Here is a 24214-nt window from a genome sequence, read left to right as displayed (position 1 = left end):
ACAACTTTCATTTCTCTGGTTGTACATGAAGTAGAGTTGCACCATTTGCATAATCATACATGTACATAGGGTAATGATGTTTGTCTCATTCTATTATTTTTCCTTCCCCCACCCCCTTCCCACCCCTCATTTTTCCTTATACAATTCATCCTTCCTCCATTCTTTCCTTGCCCCCCACCCTATTCTTCCACATATGAATATCCAGTTTCCCAAAACCATTGGTAAAATACTGTCTTTAATGTATGAAAAAAAAATATTTTTAGGGACTAGTTTCTTGTCTTATATATGTCACACATGACATAAGTATTTTATTATCCATTGCTTTAGATGAACTGTAATTTGGAAGACAATAAAGGATTTAGAATATGTTATAGCATTCCTTAAAGCTGATGTTTAATGCTCTAAAAGTTAATCTAGTACCCAGTTCTCATAACTGATGGTAAAAAGAAACCATATGACATGGCCTCATCCTTATCCTATAATACCAACGTATGTAGTCGCTCAAAATACCAGTATTTTCTAAATAGTGCTTACTACATTTCCTCCTAATAATTCAGCCTACACATTGTTGTTTTTAAGGTTTTGTGTTTGGTATTTTGGTTATTACAACAAACATCTTGTCCACTCAGGAACATTTTGTTTGAATTGAGCACCCATCCATGGTGAACTGCTTGATTTGAAGTGGTTCAGTGTTTTTCCCTCTTGATTGAATAGTTCACTTAGAATGGTACAAAGCATATCCTAGGTTTTCAGTTTAAGTTTACAGAGAAAGATGTAGTATAAAAATACAAAAGACCATCATGTTTGCATAGAGTAAATAACCATTAAATTAAAAGTTAAACAGAATGAATCAAACAACATTACCCATGGATTCTCAGCTGAGTTCTATAAGACCTTCAAAGAAGAACTCATTCCAATACTTCTCAAAGTATTCCAGGAAATAGAAAAGGAAGGTACCCTACCAAACTCATTCTATGAAGCTAATATCACCTTCATACCCAAACCAGGAAAAGACACATCAAGGAAAGAAAATTTTAGACCAATATCCTTGATGAATATAGATGCAAAGATCCTTAACAAAATATTGGCAAACCATATCCAAAAACATATTAAGAAAATTGTGCACCACGATCAAGTGGGGTTCATCCCTGGAACGCAAGGATGGTTTAACATCCGTAAATCAATAAACGTAATCCATCATGTCAATAAACTTAAGGATAAGAATCATATGGTTATACCGATTGACGCAGAAAAAGCGTTCGATAAAATACAACACCCCTTCATGCTCAAAACACTAGAAAAAATAGGGTTAGTAGGAACATACCTGAACATTGTAAAGGCTATTTATGCTAAGCCCATGGCAAACTGAAACCATTCCCTTTAAAAACAGGAACAAGACAGGGATGTTCTCTTTCGCCACTTCTATTCAACATTGTCCTCGAAACTCTAGCCAGAGCAATTAGGCAAACTGAAGAAATTAAAGGGATACGAATAGGAAAAGAGGAACTTAAGCTGTCACTATTTGCTGATGGCATGAGTCTATATTTAGAGGATCCAAAAAACTCCTCCAGAAAACTTCTAGACCTCATCAATGAATTCAGCAAAAGAGCAGGTTATAAAATCAACACGCATAAATCTAAAGCATTTTTATACGCAAGCGATGAAACAGCTGAAAGGGAAATGAGGAAAACAACTCCATTTGCAATAGCCCCAAAAAATAAAATACTTGGGAATCAATACAACCAAAGAGGTAAAAGATCTCTACAGTGAAAACTACAAAACATTGAAGAAAGAAATTGAGGAGGACCTTAGAAGATGGAAAGATCTCCCATGTTCTTGGATAGGCAGAATTATTATTGTCAAAATGGCCATACTACCAAAAGTGCTATACAGATTTCAATGCAATTCCAATTAAATCCCAATGATGTACCTTACAGAAATAGAACAAGCAATCATGAAATTCATCTGGAAGAATTAAAAACCCAGAATAGCTAAAGCAGTCCTTAGTAGGAAGAATGAAACAGGGGGCATCGCAATACCAGAACTTCAACTATACCACAAAGCAATAGTAACAAAAATGGCATGGTATTGGCACCAAAATAGACAGGTAGATCAATGGTACAGAATAGAGGACATGGACACAAACCCAAATAAATACAATTTTCTCATACTAGACAAAGGGGCCAAAAATATGCAATGAAGAAAAGATAGCCTCTTCAACAAATGGTGCTGGGAAAACTGGAAATCCATATGCAACAGAATGAAACTAAACCCCTATCTCTTACCCTTCACAAAACTCAACTCACAATGGATCAAGGACCTTGAAATCAGCCTAGAGACCCTGCATCTTATAGAAGAAAAAGTAGGTCCAAATCTTCAACTTGTTGACTTAGGATCAGACTACCTTAACAGGACTCCCATAGCACAAGAAGTAAAAGCAAGAATCAATCACTGGGATAGATTCAAACTAAATAGCTTTCTCTCAGCAAAGGAAACTATCAGAAATGTGAAGAGAGAGCCTACGGAGTGGGAGAATATCTTTGCCAACCATACTTCAGATAGAGCGCTAATTTCCAGAATCTATAAAGAACTCAAAAACTCTACACGAAGAATACAAATAATCCAATCAACAAATGGGCTAAGGATATGAACAGACACTTCACAGAAGATCTACAAGCAACCAAGAAACATATGAAAAAATGTTCAACATCTTTAGTAATAAGAGAAATGCAAATCAAACTACACTAAGATTCCATCTCACCCCAATTAGAATGGCGATTATCAAGAACACAAGCAACAATATTTGTTGACAAGGATGTGGGGGAAAAGGTACACTCATACGTTGCTGGTGGGGTTGCAAATTAGTACAGCCACTCTGGAAAGCAGTGTGGAGATTCCTTAGAAAACTTGGAATGGAACCACCATTTGACCCAGCTATCCCACTCCTTGGTCTATACCAAAGGACTTAAAATCAGCATACTACAGAGATATAGCCATACCAATGTTCATAGCTGCTCAATTCACAATAGCCAGATTGTGGAACCAACCTAGATGTCCTTCAGTTGGTGAATGGATAAAGAAACTGTGGCATATATATACAATGGAATATTACTCAGCCATAAAGAATAATAAAATTATGGCATTTACAGGCAAATGGATGAAATTGGAGAATATCATGTTAAGTGAGATAAGCCAATCTTAAAAACCAAAGGGCGAATGATCTCGCTAATTAGCAGATGATGACACATAATGGGGGGTGGGGAGGGGCAAGAGTGGAGAAGGAAGGACTGTATAGAGGGAAAAGAAGAGTTGGAGGGGTGGGGGGGAAGGAAAAAATAACAGAATGAATCAAACATCATTACCCTATGTAAATGTATGATTATGCAAATGGTATGCTGTTACTCCATGCACAAACAGAAACAACATGTATCCCATTTGTTTACAATAAAAATTAAAAAATAAAACAACATTACCCTATGTAAATTTATGATTACACAAATGGTATGCCTTTACTCCATGTACAGAGAACCAATATGTATCCCATTTGTTTACAATAAAAAAAATTAAAAGTTATTCTGCAAAATTGTTGAGATGGATTAAAAATGATTGATATAAACTTAAGAATGATCTCATAATATATATTCAACACTTGGTGCTTCAGAATAATAAGCATCAATAAAGATTTGGAGTTCTTTTTTTTTTTACATATTTGTTCTTCATATACTTCACAATTCGAATTCAATATTTGCTCAAATAAATATTTCTCAAAGAATATTTTTGCATTCAATTATAAAATATGCACTGTGTATGTTAGTAGATATGGCATAATTGATAATAGAATGCATATATAATAGAAACCAGAAATAATTATATTGTATTTCTGAATGTTTATTTTTATATATAAAGATATTTTTAAAAAAGAAGATATTAATCCTCAAAAGGAGCTTTTCATGGCATAGTTCTGATTGTTTTTCATCTTCATCATTTATCTCTTTCATTCAAGGCAGACAAATTTCAGGTGTTTAATACAAAATCATGCCTTAAAAGCAAATGTGGGCACCTAAACTTACTGTCGGATATTGTTAGTATTTTAGAAGCCTTATCCAAAACCAACAATTTTTCAGTAGCATTTAAGTTTGTAATACATGTTCTCCGTGCTTTAGCAAATTAGCTTGTATTCACAAGTGATGTCATTAAACAAACTCACAGAGCAAGTCTTATGCAAATAGTTTTGTTTTCTCTTATCCTTTGGAAGGAATATCATCAAAGCAATTATTTTTATTTTCTACACTCATAATTTGAAAGACATGAAAGAAATAGGAGAAGGTATCTTCCATGGACAAATAATAACCTTACAACTATAAATTTACTAAAATTTGGCATCTGATGTCAGTAGGTGTAATAATCAGTAAACATATACTAGCAGAAATGTTTTATTTTGAGGGCAGATTTTAAACAGTATAGCTTACAATTTTTTTAATTTTAAATGCTGATAGAGGGCAAATGCATAGGTTAATATTTTCTGAAAAATGTTAATTACGTTTGAAAATCATATGAAAAATGTATAAGAATGATTTCTTACACCCCTTATTTCACTATAATTCTTTAACTCAGTGAAGAAATACAAAATAACCTTTAAAATTAATCTTTAGGTTTTTTATTATTGCATATAGAATAAACTGAACTGTAGAATTTTTTGATGTTGGGCCTCATACATGCTAGTCAAGCACTCTGCCACTGAGCTAAACCCAAGCCCCTTTTTTAAAAAAGTCATTTTGAGATAGGGTCTCCCTAAGTTGTTTAGGGTGGCCTTGAACTTGTGATCCTTCTGTTTCAGCCTCCTGAATACCTGAGATTACAGGTGTACACTACTTTTAATAGCTCAGAATGAATAAATGAAATTTTATGTGTTAATTAGTTTACCTACTAACATTAGATGTACTGCAGAGTGAGCAAGAGGGATTATTTTATTTTACTTTAACTATCCAGAATTAATTTTGCATGCATGCCTGTTGTACTATGAAAAACAAAGTTTACAAAGATCTACAAAGTACTGGAAAGGAGAATAAAATATCATGGAAATTAGATGCCAAAGAGTACATGAATCTGAACACAGTGAAAATTTTGCATATTGAACATCTGAGAAAAAATATATTTTAGTGATCTTCTGGTGTCTTCCTTCTCATCATGTTTTTAATTTTAATAGTTTAAGGTTGCTAAGTCATTGCCACATTAATTTCCTGTGAAAATTAAAGATGGAAGGAATGTCACATGTACCCTCTAAAAAGACTATCTTTATGGTAAATAGAGTAATCACTTTACCCTACTTATTGCTATACCATACACTAAATCAGCTATTGTGCTACATACCTAAATTATCATACCATGCCATATTCATAATAAGATAGTGCTTGAACTATGAATAGAAGCCACATAATGATCTTGATAATAGTTACAGAATGCTTGGAACAGGTGAGTAACTGCTGGTTAAGTTCTTCCTTGCTAACAATTTAAGACTATTTTGAAGTGAGGCAGAACTGGTACAGTTTGAAACAGCTCCATCCGCTTTGTTTTTAACCTTTGTACTCTTGTCAGTTTCTTATAGATTAGCTAACATGTTTGTAGAAAAGTCAGTGACTTACTATACAATACATACTGAAAATGGACAGTTACATAAAGTTTTCAAAATTTAAAACAAACCAGAAATATCTTATGAAGATGGTGTTATATGTGGAAATAATAATTAGATCTTAGTGACTGTCTGCTTTGGGGGGGGTTGCTATAAATTGTTTGTGGGATTTTAAAAGTACAGTATTTTTAGAAATCTGCTTCCCTGTAGCTTTATTTCCTTTGTGAAAATTGAATTAGTTTTTTTTTTTGTAACAATTTGAGGTTCCCATAAGCCAGTCATCCTGCTATAGGATAGCTAATAGGGCATTGAGCATCCTTAATGTAGCTGGTTTGTGTTATAAGTAGAATACATCAAAGAGAAAAGAGGCAAATAGTGGCTCTTAAGGAAGTCTTTATGTGATTTGAAAGTTTATTTATGTATTGGAGAATAGATTGCTAATTATAGACTAGCAGTATTTTATCAATTGATAAGTCATCATTTTAGGGATCTTATCATGAACTTAGGTCATCCACATTAAATACTTACTTCTTAGGCACATATTCATATTCCTGCAACTATTAACCTATTATTCACAATGGCTAGACTATTCTTTCACTCTGAACCAGTGCTTTACAAATTTCACCTGTTTCATTTGTCACTTTCATAATTTTTGCAGTAATTTATATGTATTTAAAATACTGTAATTTATTAAATTTATTTCATGTGTAGTATTATGACAAGTGGTTTACATGCAGTAGCATCATTGTGAAAGAGTACTGTCATATAATTAATCTCATTTTACAAATAAAATAAAATTGAAGTAACCTCTTAATTCCCATGGCCAGTAAGCAATAGAGTCAGAATTGACAGCCTGCCAGCCCAATCTAAAAAAACTTTCTTCCATTTAACCTAAACTTTTGGAGTAATTTATAGTGTAATATTTAAGATACACATAAGGTATAAATAAAAGTAAATGTTCATGGACCTAATGCCACCCCTAAAATGTCAAGTATTACCATTATGACTACATCCCTATTACTTCCCCCACCCAGTCCTACCTCCATATGTCAGGAGAAATCTGCCAGTTCTGTTCTTTGTTAAATCTTCACAAAATCTAAGTCTGTATCTGGCCTTCGTTCATGGACCTAGCATCTATTTCAATACCAATAATGCGTTACCATAATTAACAGGGTTTATTGGTAAACTCATAATGGGTACCACAGTAGGTAGGGCAAGTCTCTTCATCTCATTTTTACTCTAACTCAAGTCTGTTTTTGTACTTTGTTCTTACATAAATTTTACAATAAGTACATTAAGTTCTGTGATAATTTTATAATAAGTACAATAATTACATGAAGTACTTTAAGTTCTACCAATAAACCCTTGGTCTGAACTATATTAAATATATAAATTGAGTTGAGGGAATTGGAATCTTTAGAAGATTGAGTTCTTCCATTGTATATTTCTTTATTAGGTTTTACTTTCTTTAATGTCTTTTCACTGAAGTTTTAAAATGTTCTCTAAAAAATTTATACATGAGTAACTGTTGTGATAGTTTTCCATACCATGTATTTTTGATGCTGTCACGAAATGTCTTTTTTTTCATATTTTCTGCATTCTGTTCTTTTATAGGAATAAAATTATTTTTCTGTATTTTCTAATATTATTATTTGTCTTTTTTCTTGAAATATTGCTCTATCTGTATCTCACCAATTTTGATTTGTAACATGTTCATTTTTGTGTAATTCTGCATATATTTAAATTGCATCACATTGTATTTCCTTTTTCATTAATTATCTAGAAGTAAGTATGAATTTCTGAAGGTGTGGAGTATTTTTTATAGATTTTTGTTACTTATCTCTAACTTGGTTGTCTTACTGGCATTGTAATCAGTGTTTTGTCTGGCACTGATTATTTGAAGTTTTTGAAGTTTGATTTATGACCTTTGATCATTTTTGCAAATATTACGTAAGTGCTTGAGAAGAATGCATATCTCTAATTGTTAAACGTATGGTTATTTATGTTTTCAATACATGAACCACATTTACGTTGTTCTAAATTTCCGTTGCTTTACTAATGTTATGCCTATTTCATCTGATATTTACTCACAATGCTCAGTTAAAATCTGTTCAACTATGATTGAGAATTTGTTAACTTCTTTTTATTCTATTTTTCTTTATGTAAGATTATATAATCAGTTTCAAGTTCAGAACTCTTATCTTCCACCAAATTTTAACTTTTATCATCACCTAGTATATCTCTTTATCCCTAAGATTTTTTTTTTTTTTTGCTTTACATCTGTTTGTCTTCCAGAGACAGAAGCTTTTAAAAAGTGTTCAGTCTAATCGTACATATCAACCTTTTATATCAACCTTCCTGTGACTAATGTGTCGATTTTGTGTCTTGAAAACAACATTTGGTTGGATTTAATCTTTTTCTTCTGACTTCACAAGCTCTAATATGTAGTGTTCTGGCTTATATTAATTTTTGTTTATATTGATTTTCCAATGGATTTGGAATTATTTCTGCGACCTTATTTTCGGCTTTCAATTTTTCTTATTATTCTAGTTTTTTCCCTCTTTCCTATTTGGTATTTAATGGAATTATTTTTTAATTTCTCCCTTTCATTACTCTAAAACTGTATTATTTCTAAGTTTTACTGGCTAATTTAGTGTCTTAAGTACTATATTTAGTTAAGTAGTAAATTTAAAGTTAATGAATTTTCTTCACTCCTCCTAGGGAGGAAAAAGTATGGCTATCATACACTTTAGTTCTACTGATAGTCCTCCACCATTTATATATTTTCCTGTGTTTTAATTATAAGTTGTTTTCTCTCTTCCATTATTGCCTACTGTTTTTATTTCAAATGTTTATATTGACCCACATATTTTCTAGTTTTGTTCTCCCCCGCGCCCCGCAACTGTTCCTGATGTATCTTAGACTTTCATTCTGGGATCATTCTTCTTCCTGAAAAATGGTTCATTAAAAATTCCACCAGTGAGGGTTCTTAGACTTAGTTCTTTGACTGAGACACATGCTTTTTCTTATTTTTCTTTAAGGATATGGCTCAGGCAGGGATTTGTCTCTAACTTCTCACAGAGCATGGACCAAAACTCTAAACTTATCTGCAAAATCTCCCAAGATATTCATGGTCTACTTACCAGCCTGTTTTCAACTGCTTTTTGCTCTTTTGGTTAAGGGGTATGTCTTTCTTTCCTATGTGCTCAAATTGGTATTTTAACTGAGTCTATTTGCAATTTTACCATCATTTTTAGTCATTTGGGAATGGAAGTTTTTTTTTTTTTTAGAATACGTCACCTACCACGTTGCCAAAAATTTCTATTTCTTCATATTTGAAGTGTTACTGTTTTCCTGATTTTTTAAAAATACACTCACTTAAAAATTTTATTTATTTAAAAAGGAAGTGAATTAATACGTAGGAAAAATGTAGATTTTCATGAAAAGTGGAAAGAATCACAATCTAAGAGACTTTATCTCAAGTTAGAGAGTCAGTGCCAGGACAGCACATGCAATTTGTGTCTTGAACTGGAGGTTCATCCTATCTTGTACTTAAAAAATAGCAATCAGGAACATAAAAGGGGTAGGTGAAGGTAGCTGAAGGCTCAAAACTCCCTGGAAAGAAGGATGCTCCTACAAAAATGGAACTGTTTAAGTCATGAGGAGTAATGGAAGCTAGGTAATGGAGAACTAAGGTGTGGGGGAAAGGTAGATGTAGCTCAAACTAAGGAAGAGATTCTGGGGACTCAGAGAATGTTGAAATTAAAAGGCAAAGTATAGAAGGATGGCTGAGATTAAGAGAGCTGTTAGTGATAACTGAATAAAGAGCATCATGCAATCAAATATCCCATGACAAGACAGTGCAAGTCTCCCAGCCTTCTCCTATAGATTGCTCTCAACCTGGATGCCAATCTTTGGTTTGGTCAGCTTTGCCTTGGTACTATTAGAGTTACTTAGAGACAGGGAAAAGTACCCATGGAGGAAAAAGAAAATGCCGCAGGATGATAAGAACAATTAGATGCAGTACTCCAGCAACTCCAACTAAAGCAGTTCTACTACTATTGTTTTACATATCAAAGGTCTATGGAATAGCTTATTTTTAGAAAGCACAGTAATTGCTGCTTTAAAAACATAATTGCAAGCCAGAATCTGGCACAATTAATTTTAGTGCCATGATTTTCAGGGAAAAAAGTAAAATATGAGATCTAGTTCTAATTTTTAATTTTAAACTTTTCTTGAATTCAGATAGCACCATAATTTGACTGAAAGATAATAAAATATTATGAGTCTTCAGAATACTACACTAAGAAATAACAATAATTTTAAAGAAAAGAAAACTACTATATAGGTCTATATTGGTCTCAGTTGGTCAGTTTTCCTGCTATGTATTTTGGTGTTTGAGGTAAATGAAATACTTTTCACTCTCTTCTAGAAGTTTTAGTTTTACATAGTATGATGTGGATTGTCCTGAAAAATATATTTTATTTCCAGGCTCATTGCTTCAGCTTTCACGGTTAATAGACTTCATACCATTCTCGTTATCTTCTAAACTTAAAGCAGTGTGGTAAAAATTTCAGAACTTTTTTCCTTAACATTTTGTTTATTTAGAAAATTATCATTTAGAGCTATTTTTTACTCGTTTCAATATATTATTACCTTGATCTCAATTAAGTTGTCTTAAAGCATAGGTGTGGTAACCGATCACAGATTAATTAACATTTGTTAACTTAATACCTATTACATATGCAGCAGAATCAAGAAGGCAGAGACCTCAAGAAGACATAAATGCTGGTTTCCTATAATTAGGGAAATATTTTCATAGCTACCTAAACCATCTAAAATAATTATTCTTTTTTGTTCCTTTGTATGCTATAATAGATAAATTAAGAAAACATTTTGTGTAGTCATCTTTAATTTTAAGACTTTATCATTTGTAAGTCACTTATACAATTTATGATCCATATGTTGTTTGAGAATTTTTTTTCATGTTTTAGTTTTCACTGGATATTATACACCAACTTTTAAAAACCTCTATGTATGTCTATGTGACATATGTGTATATGTATGTGTGTGTTTATACTAGCATTTATATTGGACTATACATGACTATATATTTTCAACTGCTGTCCTTATTAGGACTTCTAAAACACATTTCTCAGAACAAATATAAATGCAATATTGGCTTGTTTAGTATATGAACAGAATGATATTCTTTCCATGCCATTATTTATTCAATTCCCAATTTAAAAACCTGGAAGTCACCTTAATTTTTCACTTTCCCCAATCTTCCTTTTAACTCAGTGTTTCAGTCTGTCTGTGTCTGTCTCTCTCTTTGTGTGTGTGTGTCTCTCTCTCTCTCTCTCTCTCTCTCTCTCTCTCTCTCTCTCTCTCTCTCTTCTCTCTCTTAGTTATCAACCGCATAAGGAACCTGTCGATATTCTTTTTATGATTGCCCTCCATCTCTGAAATTTAATACCATGGGTTCACTTTGTCTGCTCTGTGACCCTTTGGAGGACCACTAACCATTACATTATCTAAGATTTTTCATCTCTCTTCTCCTACCACGAATCCATACTCATTCTTTTGGGGCAGTATTTGAGCATACAAATTCGCATAAGTCAAGTCCTATTGATTTTACTTTCCAGACAGACTTCATGACTACAGATTTAAGATTGCAAATGACAAATGTTTTAATCCTCTTTAATTTGTAAGAAATAGCAAAAAACATCCTTTAATTGAAATTAGGAGCCAGGAACATCCCTAAATTACAAATGGTATAAAAACAGCTTTTAAATTCAGTGTAATCTAGACCGAAGTAAGTGGAAATACCCTAAATAGGTGACTACTTGAAGCAGATATTGAATAGAAATGTTCAGTTTTCTGAAATAAATGTCACACCTTGAAAACCCAACCCAAACTGCCCAGCTAGAATCTGTGACAACCGGGAAAGTATTTAGTCCTGGAACACCTTGAAAAATGTTTATACACCTTGAGTATCAAACACCATGTTGAATATCAAACACCATGGACTGTAGCAGAAGCATCCCAGGTCCGCCAGTCTGTGGTAGAAGCAGGACACTGGGGGACTACATAGCAATCAATGGAAGTGGCTTGAGTTGTTGAACATAGTTTGCAAAAAAATGAATTGCTGTAGCACAGTTATAACACACGCATCTTCATTATTAACTTTATAAAGATTTTGAAAACAATGTAACAGGTTTGATATTTCTGTCTTTATTTAAAATAAGCAATAATATGACAGTCTCACAGATCCAGGCCTGGCAGTACAGCTTGTATAAGACTAACTTTCCCGGGTATAAAACTACAAAGACAAATGAAACAATAAACAAAAACCTGTTGGAAGGTATTTGAGAGCAACAAAACAGGCAGAAATTTGACGAACTCCAGTTTTTGAAAAAAGGGGAAAAACATAAGGTAAGTGCTAAGTTTACCCCAGTTTTCTCGGAAGGTACTTTCCAATTTGGTGGCATGAAAAACAGAGCCCAGGCAGAGAACAGTAACTGAAATGACTGAGTAGAAATTATGAGTGAAGGACTTCAAATTTTGCCAGATTCCCCTAAAGTAATTTATTGACTAGTGATTTAAGCACATTCAGGGAAAGATTCCAAGAAACCAAAAAGCCAGCTGCTAGAAAGCTGTGGAGCCAGGCAGATTCCAGCAGCTGCAGGGTGCCTGGGAGACATATTGGACTCCAGATCCCACAGAGTTGGAGGGGCCTGATAAACACCTTCAGTTTCCTGTACAAATCTGAGAAGGACCAAACTCTGGGAGTGACATTAACACTGCCAAACTTTAAACCAACTCTACACAGAAAGAAGATGAAATCCAACTGTCAACAAAGAAAAAATTTACCCCTTTTGGAAGAAAATACCATTCAGAGTCTTAGCAGGTTTCATCCACAGCATTTGGCAATATAAAAAGAAAAACTAATGACTGACTAAAAAGTAACAAGAGTTAGCAGATAGGGACTTTAAAATGCCCATGATTAATATGTTCAAGAAACTATAGGAGAACATATGTGCTTATCAGAGACCTGGAATCAGTTTTTTTGGTTTTGGTTTTGGTTCTGGCCCTGGTTTAACGCAGGGCACTTCTGCTGCTGAGCCATGTCCTTTATTTATTTATTTATTTGATTTTTAATTTTGAGACAGGGTCTTACTTAGTTGCTTAAGGTCTAGCTAAGTCGCTAAGGCTGACCTTGAATTTGTGATCTTCCTGTCTCAGCCTCCCAAGCTGCTGGGATTATAGGAATATACCACTATCCTCATCTTGGAGTCAGTTTTTTAAACATTAAATGATAATTGCAAAATTAAGCAATACAAAAATAATTTAATATGTATCTTTGATGGAATATTATAAACAGAAAAATAGGATTTAGCTGGTCAGTGGAAAGACTATAAATCATACAGAGAAAAGAAAGAAGTTGGAGGAGAAAGTAAGATGTGGAATTGTTGAAAGGGTTTGATTGGGCCCCAGAAGAGAGGAAATCACAGAAACTATACCTGAATACTGAGATTTTGACAGAATTTTCAAAAAACTGTTAAGACATCACATTACAAAAACAAACAACAACAACAAAAAAAACACTTTAAAAACCCCACAGTATATCACAGTATATGAAGAGAAGAAAATATAACAATATCATGTTTGAAGTACAGAAAACTGAAGAAAAAACTTCTTAAAAAAGTCACAGGGATTAAAAAGAGATATATTATCTTCGAGGAAGTAAGGATAAGACTTCGGCTGAAATTTTATCAGATACCATGAATCCCAAAATTCAGTAGAGTTAACTGAAGGAAAGAAGACTGAAAGGAAAAAATGAAAACCTCTAACTTATAATCTTAAGTTTAATTACTCAGCAAAAACATCTTTCAGACAATAAGTAAAGGAATGCATGGGTAGATAGATCAACTAAGAGATTTCATCACCGGCAGATGTGCACTATGAAAAATACTAATGGGAGTTCTTCATATTGAAAAAAGTCTTTTATTGGAAGCACTAAACTTGAAGAAAAACTAACACTGGGAAAAGTTAATAATGATAACATTTTGTGGTAGTTAAAGCTAATATATATTAAAAATATGTAAAAACATCTGTATGAAAAGTGAAAGGGTTTTAAATGGAATTAAAATAATTATAAAGTTCTTGCATTATTCTGAAAATGGTAAAAATTTCTAATTTAAATAAGATTATAAATCAGGGTGCATATTTTAATCTTTAGTCACCTTTTCAATAATAGGAGAATTTGCAACTCAGATATTGATAGTGGAACAATGTAGAGTAATAAAAATACCTAATTAACCTAGGTGGGCAAGAAGAAGAAGTAAAAGAACAAGTACATGGGATAATTGAAAAGTAAGTAGCAAGTCTATATAATGTGAAATATATATTATATAGCATACATATAGTAACTATTATATGTATAATACATATATATGTGTGTATATAACAGAGAGAGAAAATAGATTAGAAGACATTAGGACCAAAAAGTTTGGATTTTGCTCCATACATACAAGATTGGTTTATATTCTCTTTATGTAATGCATTATAGGATGAAAGAAATCATGTTTATTTCAATAGATTCCTAATACCTAATTATTCTGGTTAAGTGAAAAGCATTTAACATGCATTTATGACTTAAAAAAAACCCTTAGCAAACTGAGAATATTCTTAACATGAGGTTAAAATTATCTGAAATAATCTTACAAATAACATTGTACCTAATAGTGAAATAGTGATTTAATTCTTTCTCCCTAGGCCATTGGCCACTTTTACAAATTCTGTTGAACAGTATTCAGATGATCATTCTGGCAATTTGAAAATATAGTAAAATGAAATAAAGCATTAAAGATTGGAAGTTAATTAAAACCATTATTATTTACAGTTTATATGATTATACATATAGTAAAAAGATTTGCAAAACAGGTGTTAGAAGTAATCTATGAATTTAACAAACTCATTGGATGCAAGGTCCACCATACAGAAAAATAATTTTATTTTTATTTACAAATAACAAACCTCTGGTGATTAAATTTACAAAATGCCATCAATCTAATATAATTAAAAACATGAACCACCTAGAAATAAATTGAAGACCTAGGAATAAACTAAGAAAATATGTGTAAGACTACAACACTGAAGACTACTTAGAACCTCACATAAAAATCAACACATGTATATTCGTTAGAGTGAGATTCAATACAAATTACACACAGACTATGGCTTCTGAAGTTCTGGCCTATTTGAAGGGATTGGATATAAACAGTGGTCTTATTTGAACATGTTCCTCAGTTTTAACTGATGCTTGTTATCACACTAGTTCTACCAGACACCTATAGGAGTATTTGATGCCATCTTGGTTATCAATCCTCTGTTCTTGTATTATAACCTCTGAAAATTATGAGATAGAATCCTGAGAGTGGTCTTTTAATATTGACTAGAAAGTTTCTGTTCATATCTTCCATGTGTGATTAGTAACTTGTATATTGATCCAAACTAATGAGAAGGACTAGCAATACTGTAAACAGAATTGTGAACCTTGGTGTATTTTAGTTACTGTTAATATGCCTTATATTACTTCTCCCCTTTAGGTTTACATGATAGACCTCTAGGTTTCTTGGATGGACTGAATATATTAAAATTGATTGGAATATTTCTTAAACTGAATTTATCACTAATTTAAGAATGTACACATCTTCACATAGCCCCTCAGGTATTTCCTGAAATTCTTCTAACTTTATGAAATTAGACATTTGAGATCCATATATTTTCATCCTGTTTCAGAATTTCATGCCAGCTCCCTTACTTTGGAATAACAGATCAAATCTGGCAACTAAAAGTGCAGATTGATTGTCTTATGTGATCCATCACTTGAATATCTCTAAACAGCACAAGTCTTTTTAGTCTATGTTGGGGAAAGTGAGCTTATGATGTTTTAATTTTTAATCAATCTTTTTAAAACTGTTGGTTTGAAATTAGTTTCTTGTCCATTTCCATCATATGATTCTAAGATATACAATATTTGTTTTATCCAACCATCTAAATGAGTATGTATTTTACCATTAATGGCATGTTATAGTTCACTTAGAAGTATTTTTTATTTCTTAAAAATATATATAAAATAATAATGACAATACTGATGACATATTCAATTTTATTAAATGTGTATAGATTTTATTCTACCTTTGCCTTTGCTGTATCTTTATACCTATAGTTTACAGTGTGGTCTAAAGTGTTAACTGCCACCAGGCTTCCCTTCCACTACAGTATGAGGTTCCCAAAATTCTGCTAAAGTTCAGGGTAGACCTTCCTTTCTACCTGTAATTCTAAGGTCCTGTAATCCACAAGACAAATGCTTAGCCACTTTCATGTGCTGACTTTATAAGAGTTGGTTCTACATATGAAAAAGCACATTCCAACAAACTCAGTTACTCCTCATAATGGAGGATTTTTTTAGAATTATAGTTCAACTTAGTTATTATATCACTTAATATTTTCCATAATATTAAACATTTTTGGAAGAAATGTCAGCTTATCTATTAAATAAAAAAAGTATAGGTGTTAGGAAGAAATTCCAGCTTAACCTGTCTGTCCATGAGAAAATCAACCTAAATCTTCAGAAATAAAGTTGTGTGGTTATGTATGCTATACTGACAAAATGTAGGAAAAGACAATTTTTTAAAAAAATAGTTGAATGTAATGGCACTTGCTTGCTATTGTAATCCCTGCTGCTCAGGAGGCTGTGGAAGACTTCAAGTTTGAGGACATTCTGGGCAATTCAGTAAGACTCTGTCTGAAAATAAATTTTAAAAAGATCTTGACATATAGCCCAGTGGTAGAGTGATTACCTAACACACATGAGGGCCTGGATTTAATCACCAGTAGTGAAAGAAAATCACTTTTAAAATATATAATCCAGGCCTGGCACAGTAGCAAATGCCTATAATCCCAGCTTCTTGGGAAAGTGAAGCAGGAGGATCACAAGTTCAAAGCCAGCAACTTATCGAGACCTTGTCTCTAAATAAAACAAAAAGATCTTAGGATGTAGTTCAATGATAGAATGTTACCTAGCACATGCAAGGCCCTGAGTTCTGTCACCAGCAACCCCCACAAAAAGCACACAATATGATGGTTTTCTGTACATTCACAAAGTTGGGTAACATCACTACTATTTAATTACGTAACTTAATTCTCATCCCCCCAAAGAAACCTGTACCTATAAACAGTGATCTCAATTCCTTCTCTAGCTATCAGCAACCACTGATCTATAGTCTTTTTTTAAAGATTTGACTCTGAGACATTTCATTTAGATGGAATTGTGCCATACGTAGGCTTTTATTTCTGGCTTCTTTCACATAGTATGTTTTCAACTTCCATCTACATTGGTAATGTTGATCAGTATTTCATTGTTTTTTATGGTTATTGATCTAGAATATGGGTATACCATATTTTATTTTTCAATCAGTTGAGTGGTCATTTGGGTTGTTTTCACTTTTATTACTTTTATGAATAATGCTGATATGAGTATTGATATCTAAGTATTTGTGGGGATATGCATCTTCAGTTATCTTGTACATATACCTAGGAATGGATTTGTTGGGTCATATGGTAACTTTATGTTTAACTTTTAAATGTAATTGTTGTATCACATGGTAACTCTGAGTTTCAATATATTTAAACTTAACTAAACTGCCAAAGTGTTTTCCAAAGCAGTGGCATCATTTTACACTATAGCCAGCATTGTTGAGGGTTCCAATTTTTTTTCAGATTCTCATCAACACTTGTCAAAGTTTCTTTTATTATAATTATCCTAGTACATGTGAAGTGAAATCTTATGGTGTTTTTCATAATGCCATTCAGCCAAAATTATCAGACTACTTGGATTTGTGTACTTTGGGTTTTAGATTCTTATATTAAAGTTCTTCTAAGTTAGCAATTTTTTTAAGGATAGATTTTTCTTATAAATATTCAAAGTATTACAAGTTTAGTTTCTTTTCTGAGGATCTTTTCTTCACAGTGGAATCATAAAGGAACTTATTAATCTATATAGATCAATTCAGAATAGGAGCCCTGTTAAATATGAGATACATTGGGATCTAATATTTGTTCATCTGATAGCTATCCCTAAAATATACACATAGTAAGAGATTTTTTATCACCAATTGAAAATCTATTTTTAGTAAAGAGTACTAGAAGTTTCAATTTTACCACTCAGCCGTAGGACCAAAATTAACAAGGAAACCTAACCCCAGACTTTATGGACTGTGCTTTTATTCAGTGTGTACAAGACATTTCCTGGAGTAGTATGTAAACAAACAGACAGGCAAACAGACTAACACACCAGATTTTCTGTCATATGCCACCCGACTTTCAACATATCCTGATGTCTGCCATCCAAACAGACTGCATCTGCAGATAGATTCCCTATTGTTGATGATGCTAGTTAGGAATGTATTATTAGGCACAAGCAAAACAAAATCACAGCCAAACTTGCCAAACAGAAATAGAAACAAACATAACAAAAATAAAACACACATTAAAAACTTAAATAAGAAACAAAAAAAAACATAAACAGCAAACCATTCTGTTACCTTTTAAGATTAAATCTAGGCCAAGAAAAGGCAAATCTGTTCTTGGAGACCTGAGCCTATGAAGACAACACAATTTAATTAACTGCAGAGGGGAGGCCATTTGAACTTCTTTAATGGGACTTCCACCCCATGAAAACATAGTTCTCAAAATTGAGACATGATTATCAGAAAAATAGCAAATTCTGAAGTTTTACTGAACTTATTAGAAAAACCAACAGAATGACAAGGTGGTTCTAAGGATAATCTGAGAAACTCATGTGCTTATATGCACAAATGTGTGTGTGTATGTGTGTGTATAATATATATACAAATGCGAAAATAAGGTTGTTAAAATTCAAAACTGGATAATGTGCTCCAGATCAATAAAGCCATTATCTGTTGGTTATTTTCTCTACTAGATTGGTGGCATGATGAAAAGCAGTTTTAGTGAAGTGGTAGAGACAAATGTGACGCAGATTAGTTCAGAAGGGAAGAAGAGGAGCAGGTGTACAGCTAATTCCTTGAGAAGACTTTTCAAAAATGTTAGTAACTGGAAGGAGAAGGGGGATTAAAGAATGATGATAGGATTTTTTTTTGGTTTGGATTTAAAGTGAACCCACGTTAAAATTATATTTGTATACTGATAAATCATTTTATTCATTACCTACTCTGAAATCAGGTAATTCAGCAATGGAAAGGGTGCTACAGCATACCAGTATATCTTATCCCAATCCTAAAATTACTAGTGTAAAATAAGAAAGAAAGGACTAGGTGACAATAGTCTTGATGTCAGAAAGGCTCCAGAAAACTTTATAAAGCTTGAAGGCCTTAATTTTCATCTGAAAGGATTTTCTCTGAAAGGCACCTATAAATGATAGGAATGGTTATTCAAGCAAAAGAAGCAAAATAAATAAAGATTAAGAAATGAAAGAGTAGGAGATATATTTGTGCTAAAACCATGACCTTTGGATTATTATATTAATCAGGCTGATGACCTGTATAGAGAGACAGAAGAACTGAAAATGCTTTAATGTCTTAACATTGAATGTCATAATGTGCAGAATTCTTTAGGAATCATACTTGTCCTCATATCATAAAAGGATGATTTCAAGCATCTAAGAGATATTTTATTTTTTGAGGAAAAATTATATCTTAAAATTTATTCACAAAAACATTTCAATATAATTTCTTAATTCAGCCTCTTTGAATGGTAATGCTTGCTGCACAGATTCCTCTCATTTTTTCCAAGAACTTTTATTTGTCATAATATTAGAATTTATTCTTGCTCACTCCTTGAATGCCATCATCACTGTTAAAGGTTCTCTGATAGCTAATGTGTATTTTGCATTTTGAAACAAGAAATAGAAAAGGAAAGGAACAAGGTGGTGGTAAGGGTCATGTGAGTCAGTTTTTGCAAATATTTTGAGGAAACTTAAAAGTAAGAGGTTCGCTGGTCTCCCCACTGGTAGCATTTGTTGTGTTTCTGTTCACCATCTAAAATGTCCATAGATCATTTGTGTGTTGCAACGGCATTGTCATAAGCCATCATTGGGGGGATGGTGATGTGAACTCTGAGTATCTGTGGCTGTAGATCTACTACTTGACTGGCTTTTCCCCCTAAAAATGTGCCTGGATTATTTCAGAAATAAATAGATTTAGAATTTCAGTTATACTGACCTGTAATTTATGGATGCATATATGTTTTACTTTGTAAATATAGTTCATTTACCCCCAAAATGCAAGGCAGACGGATGGGGACTTCAGGAAGAGCCATCACGAAGAGCACCAGTGTAAGTGGAGAGATGTACACACTGGAGCATAATGACGGCAGCCAGTCAGACACAGCTGTGGGAACTGTTGGAGCAGGTGGGAAGAAGAGGAGATCCAGCCTGAGTGCCAAGTTGTTGCCATAGTGTCTCGGAGAAGTAGAAGCACATCTCAACTCAGCCAAACAGGTAAGTGAGGTGCGTTCCACTTAAGCATCTCAGGTTCTTGCTGGAGTGTCAAAAATTGACCTTCATGTTATAGCTTGTGTTGGGATTGTAGTATGTATTTGGTTCTTTTTTTGTGAAAAAAGTTTATTGTTTTGTCTTTGAAAATCTGTTAAATTCATGAGATTTTTTTTTCTATGCAGCTCTGTAAAGCAGGTATTATTTGTTAATCTGTAAAGTAATCAGATATTTTCCTGTAAACTAAAAGAAACTAAGGCAATGTTTACAAATATGCAAGGAAATGCAAAGAAATATTGGAGATCCAAATTGAATTATATGCAAGAAAAGCAACAGGATTCTCCTTTTCAAAATGTTCCATGATTCAATTATCTACAATTCAGACTATATCTATACTTTTTATAGAAAAGAAGGTCAGTTGTGCAACTTGAAATATAGTCTTCAAGGTACGGTATGAAAATAATTGGACTGTATTTGGTATAGTTTCAATGCAAGTGAAAACCCAGAAGCGATTTTTACTTTAGAAAAATGGGTCAGTGCATTCTTCCAAAGAAAAATGTTTTAATACAAATTTGTGTTTCAAATGTTTTCTGCTGCTTATGAATCTTAAAAGCTTTATGTCCTGAAGGTATACACACACACACACACACACACACACACACACACACACACAATAAATGCAAAAGGGAAGCGGCTATTTTTGTATTGTAAAATATAATAAAACACTGCTTTAAATTATGTAATATTTGATCACATATATTACATAATTTATTACTGTGCTCAGTACTTTGTAAAACTGAAGGTAAGTGAAATAGTGAACCAATTTAAATTGTCAGAACCCATTTCTCCTCTTATAACCATTGGTTCCATGTTCTGTTCCTTAATAGCAAGAGCCTTGTCACAAAATTTAGTTGTGAGAAAACCTTCATGAAATCTTTCTTATATCTCTCTCAGCTTTCTGGAAAGCTCATATTTTAAATTTTGCATTCTACTGGATATGTTGACAACTAAATTAGGAGTAGTAGCAAATCTTGAGCCATTTATAAATTGAATTAGTGCATATAGCATTTTATCTGTATAAAATAAAAATGGTTCATCCTAGGGTTAGAATTAACCTAGTATAATTAGCATCCCTATGATAGGTCTGCCTTTCTGCTCCCCAGTAAGATAAGGTGTTCTCTTTTCACTGTTAAGGAGAATCATTTGTCTTCCTCAGGTTTCTTTAGGGTAGGAGTAGGAGACATTTTTCATTTATGTTGTTTCCTTGATTGTTTTATGGTCAGTGGTTCCTGGTTACTGATTTTGATGTAGTTATGCTCTGCAGTGTCGGGTGTGGAGAAAACAGACTTCAGATTTCAAAATATGTTATCACCTAGATAAAGCAGGGATGTTCTTTAATGTCACTTAAGGAAACCAGTGCTTCCTAAGTGAAATACCATAGATTGAGGAGATGGCTTGTCTTCTCCACCCAACACATACACCTCTGTTTCCCTTCCAGTTGTTTAGGGAAACAAATGACTGGTTTTATTCTACTGGTTGAGTAGAATAAAGTTCTCTTAGATTTACATAGGAAGTATACTTGCAGCACAACTTTGTAGGTGAACAGTTTAAATAATTGCTTTGGAAACACTCGGCTGTCCTTGCTTTATTAGCTTAAGTTGTTTCCCAGTTATTGATTTCAAATAATATCACCTTCCCAGAAATTGCATGACTAAATACTTCCATATGTTAGAGATTAGGTTGCCATGTATGAGTTTAAAAAGGACATTTTTGGATTATGAAGCCAAGATAGCAAAATTGTTCTACCCTGCAGTGACTCTGAGTCTCTCAGGACTCAGTTTGCTTATGTAATGATGGGTGAGCTGGGTACCTCCTGTGAACTTTCCAAATGTAAAATTTTATGATTCTCTTTCTATACCATAATTTTTACCTCTCATTTGATAGCCTGTTCATTGTTCTTGGTTTTTTTTTAGAGCAGATGACAAATGTTGATAATTCTCCATTATCATTTCCCTTTGTTTCAGATAATAGCCTGATTTTTCTTCCTCTCTTATCTTCTACTTGTGATTTAATTTATTTTCCTCCATCTGTGATTATATTCATTACTACTGTAAGTACTCACCAAAATTCAAAATTTCTCTAAGGAATCTTATTTTTATTGCTTCAGCTTCTGCGTGTGACCTTCAAATCTGTATTTCTGGATTTTTCATCATTCAAGAAAAAATCCTTCATTTTTATTGCCATTAGAAAGCTCCTCTTGAATGTCCCATTTTATACATGCTAGTATTTCCATATCTCTTAATTTCTAATTTGCTTTAGAATATTTCAGTTATAAATAATATTTTTTAAATCACCTCTACTGCACCAATTCATAATGCAAGGGAATAACTCTTTTTTTTTAACCTAAGAGTGGTGTAAGCAAGTGGGTTTCCAAACAGTAAATCTCATTGTTGATATTAGTTAATATCTTAGCTGAAATCCTATCAAACAATAGCTGAATTAGTTTGAAAGTGTGAAAGTAGTGAAGGAAAGGGACATTTTAAGAAAAAGTTCTTGAGTCAGAAACATTTTGGAATTGAATTAAGCTTTAGGTAAAGTTTGGACTGAAGAATGTAAAGGAGATCTTAGTTTCCAGTAGTTTAGTGACCAAACTTGTATATACAATATGAGACCTTGTCCCCTCATTTGCCACTAACTGTGTGATATTCCACCAGTGGTACTTCTCTCTTCACTACTAAGTGAAGGATTATTAAGAAGGATCCACAAATCCGTGAGTAATCATCCCTAAATAGACTTTTGAAATTATGATAATAAATATCATAAGAATGACAATTATTCATGTGTCTATGTGAATAAAACTAATATCATATCTACATTTCTAGCCTTCACTTGCACTCTTAAGTTACTATGTGAATATGTGCTTATAATATAAGTTCACTCCCTTAGTGTCATAACAAACTTAGGATCATTACTATTCCTACTATGAAGGGGAAGAAAATAAGGTATAAAGAGAATAGGTAAGTTGGAAAAAGGTCTGTAATAAGCAGTTGGGTCAAGATTTATTGTTGTGTGTGTAGTTTTTTGTTTGTTTGTTTTGGTTTGTTGTTTTGTTTTGTTTTTGAGACTCATCCAAGCTGGCTTCAAACTATCAGATGAGCTAAAGCAGTCCTTCTGCCTCAGTCTCCCAAGTAGTGGTGTGCCACCACGCCTGGCTTGGGCCTGAATTTAAACCCAGATGCCAGTGCCAGAGCCCATGCTCTTAACCACTATGCTAAAAAGTTTCAAATCAGATTCAACAAACATTTATTGAAACTTATAGGGTACGTAAAGAATGGGCACCATGTCAGGCTCAGGATTAAGAGCTGGGAATAAAGGGTGAGTGAAGGGTACACAGTATAATAGGACAAGTCACATATAAATATTCCAGCTCAGGAAAGGGAATTGTTCAGTGTCAGAGAGGTGCAGGGAAGCCATAAAGGAGGTGATTCACTCTCTCATATAGTTCTGAGAGGCCCTTCCTGAGAAGATGAAACCTTACAAAAACATAATAAATCAGGAAAATGACCCTGAAAGTACCTTCCAGGACAGAGGGGAATAGTACCTTGATTACATGTTGGAAAATGTTGAGTTATTACCCCTGGGTCATAGGAAATAAATCTGCGTGAATTCTAAAACTATATGAAAGATTTCTGGGGTTCTAGTGGATGTCCCTCCTGAATACAAAGGACAGGTCACCTCAGGATGGATCTTAAATCAAATTAACACCACCCATCTGAGACCATGATTTCTGAATAGGACATTTAGCTTCTATGAAGAAATACCTATCAGTGTAAATACATCATCTTCATAAACTAGAAAATATTCAGTTTATCTTATACTAGGGATAAACTATATCTCTAATACTATACCAGGTATGGTGATTATTCAGAAAACAGAAGCACCATCTGTAGTGGAAGGGAATCGTTCACACTTGAATCACACATGAGCCAATACTAAAATGAGCAAATGTGAAGTAAAATGCTGAACATAATGAAATCCTGTGAAGT

At 33.1% G+C, this 24214-nt stretch overlaps 1 protein-coding gene across 1 annotated transcript in view; it reads left to right on the top strand.

The window, feature by feature from the left end:
- Rims1 (regulating synaptic membrane exocytosis 1) overlaps positions 1 to 24214 on the top strand; it is a 449118-nt gene that overhangs the window by 361690 nt on the left and 63214 nt on the right. Inside the window, 2 exon segments of the mRNA XM_047559146.1 lie at positions 19940 to 20118; positions 20121 to 20174. Of these exon segments, the coding sequence (XP_047415102.1) occupies positions 19940 to 20118; positions 20121 to 20174 (233 nt within the window).

This window comes from Sciurus carolinensis, chromosome 7, assembly GCF_902686445.1.
Source record: "Sciurus carolinensis chromosome 7, mSciCar1.2, whole genome shotgun sequence".
In the NCBI taxonomy this organism is placed as follows: Eukaryota; Metazoa; Chordata; class Mammalia; order Rodentia; family Sciuridae; genus Sciurus; species Sciurus carolinensis.
Note: the sequence above shows the minus strand (reverse complement) of the source record. Positions and strands in the feature narration are given on the sequence as shown.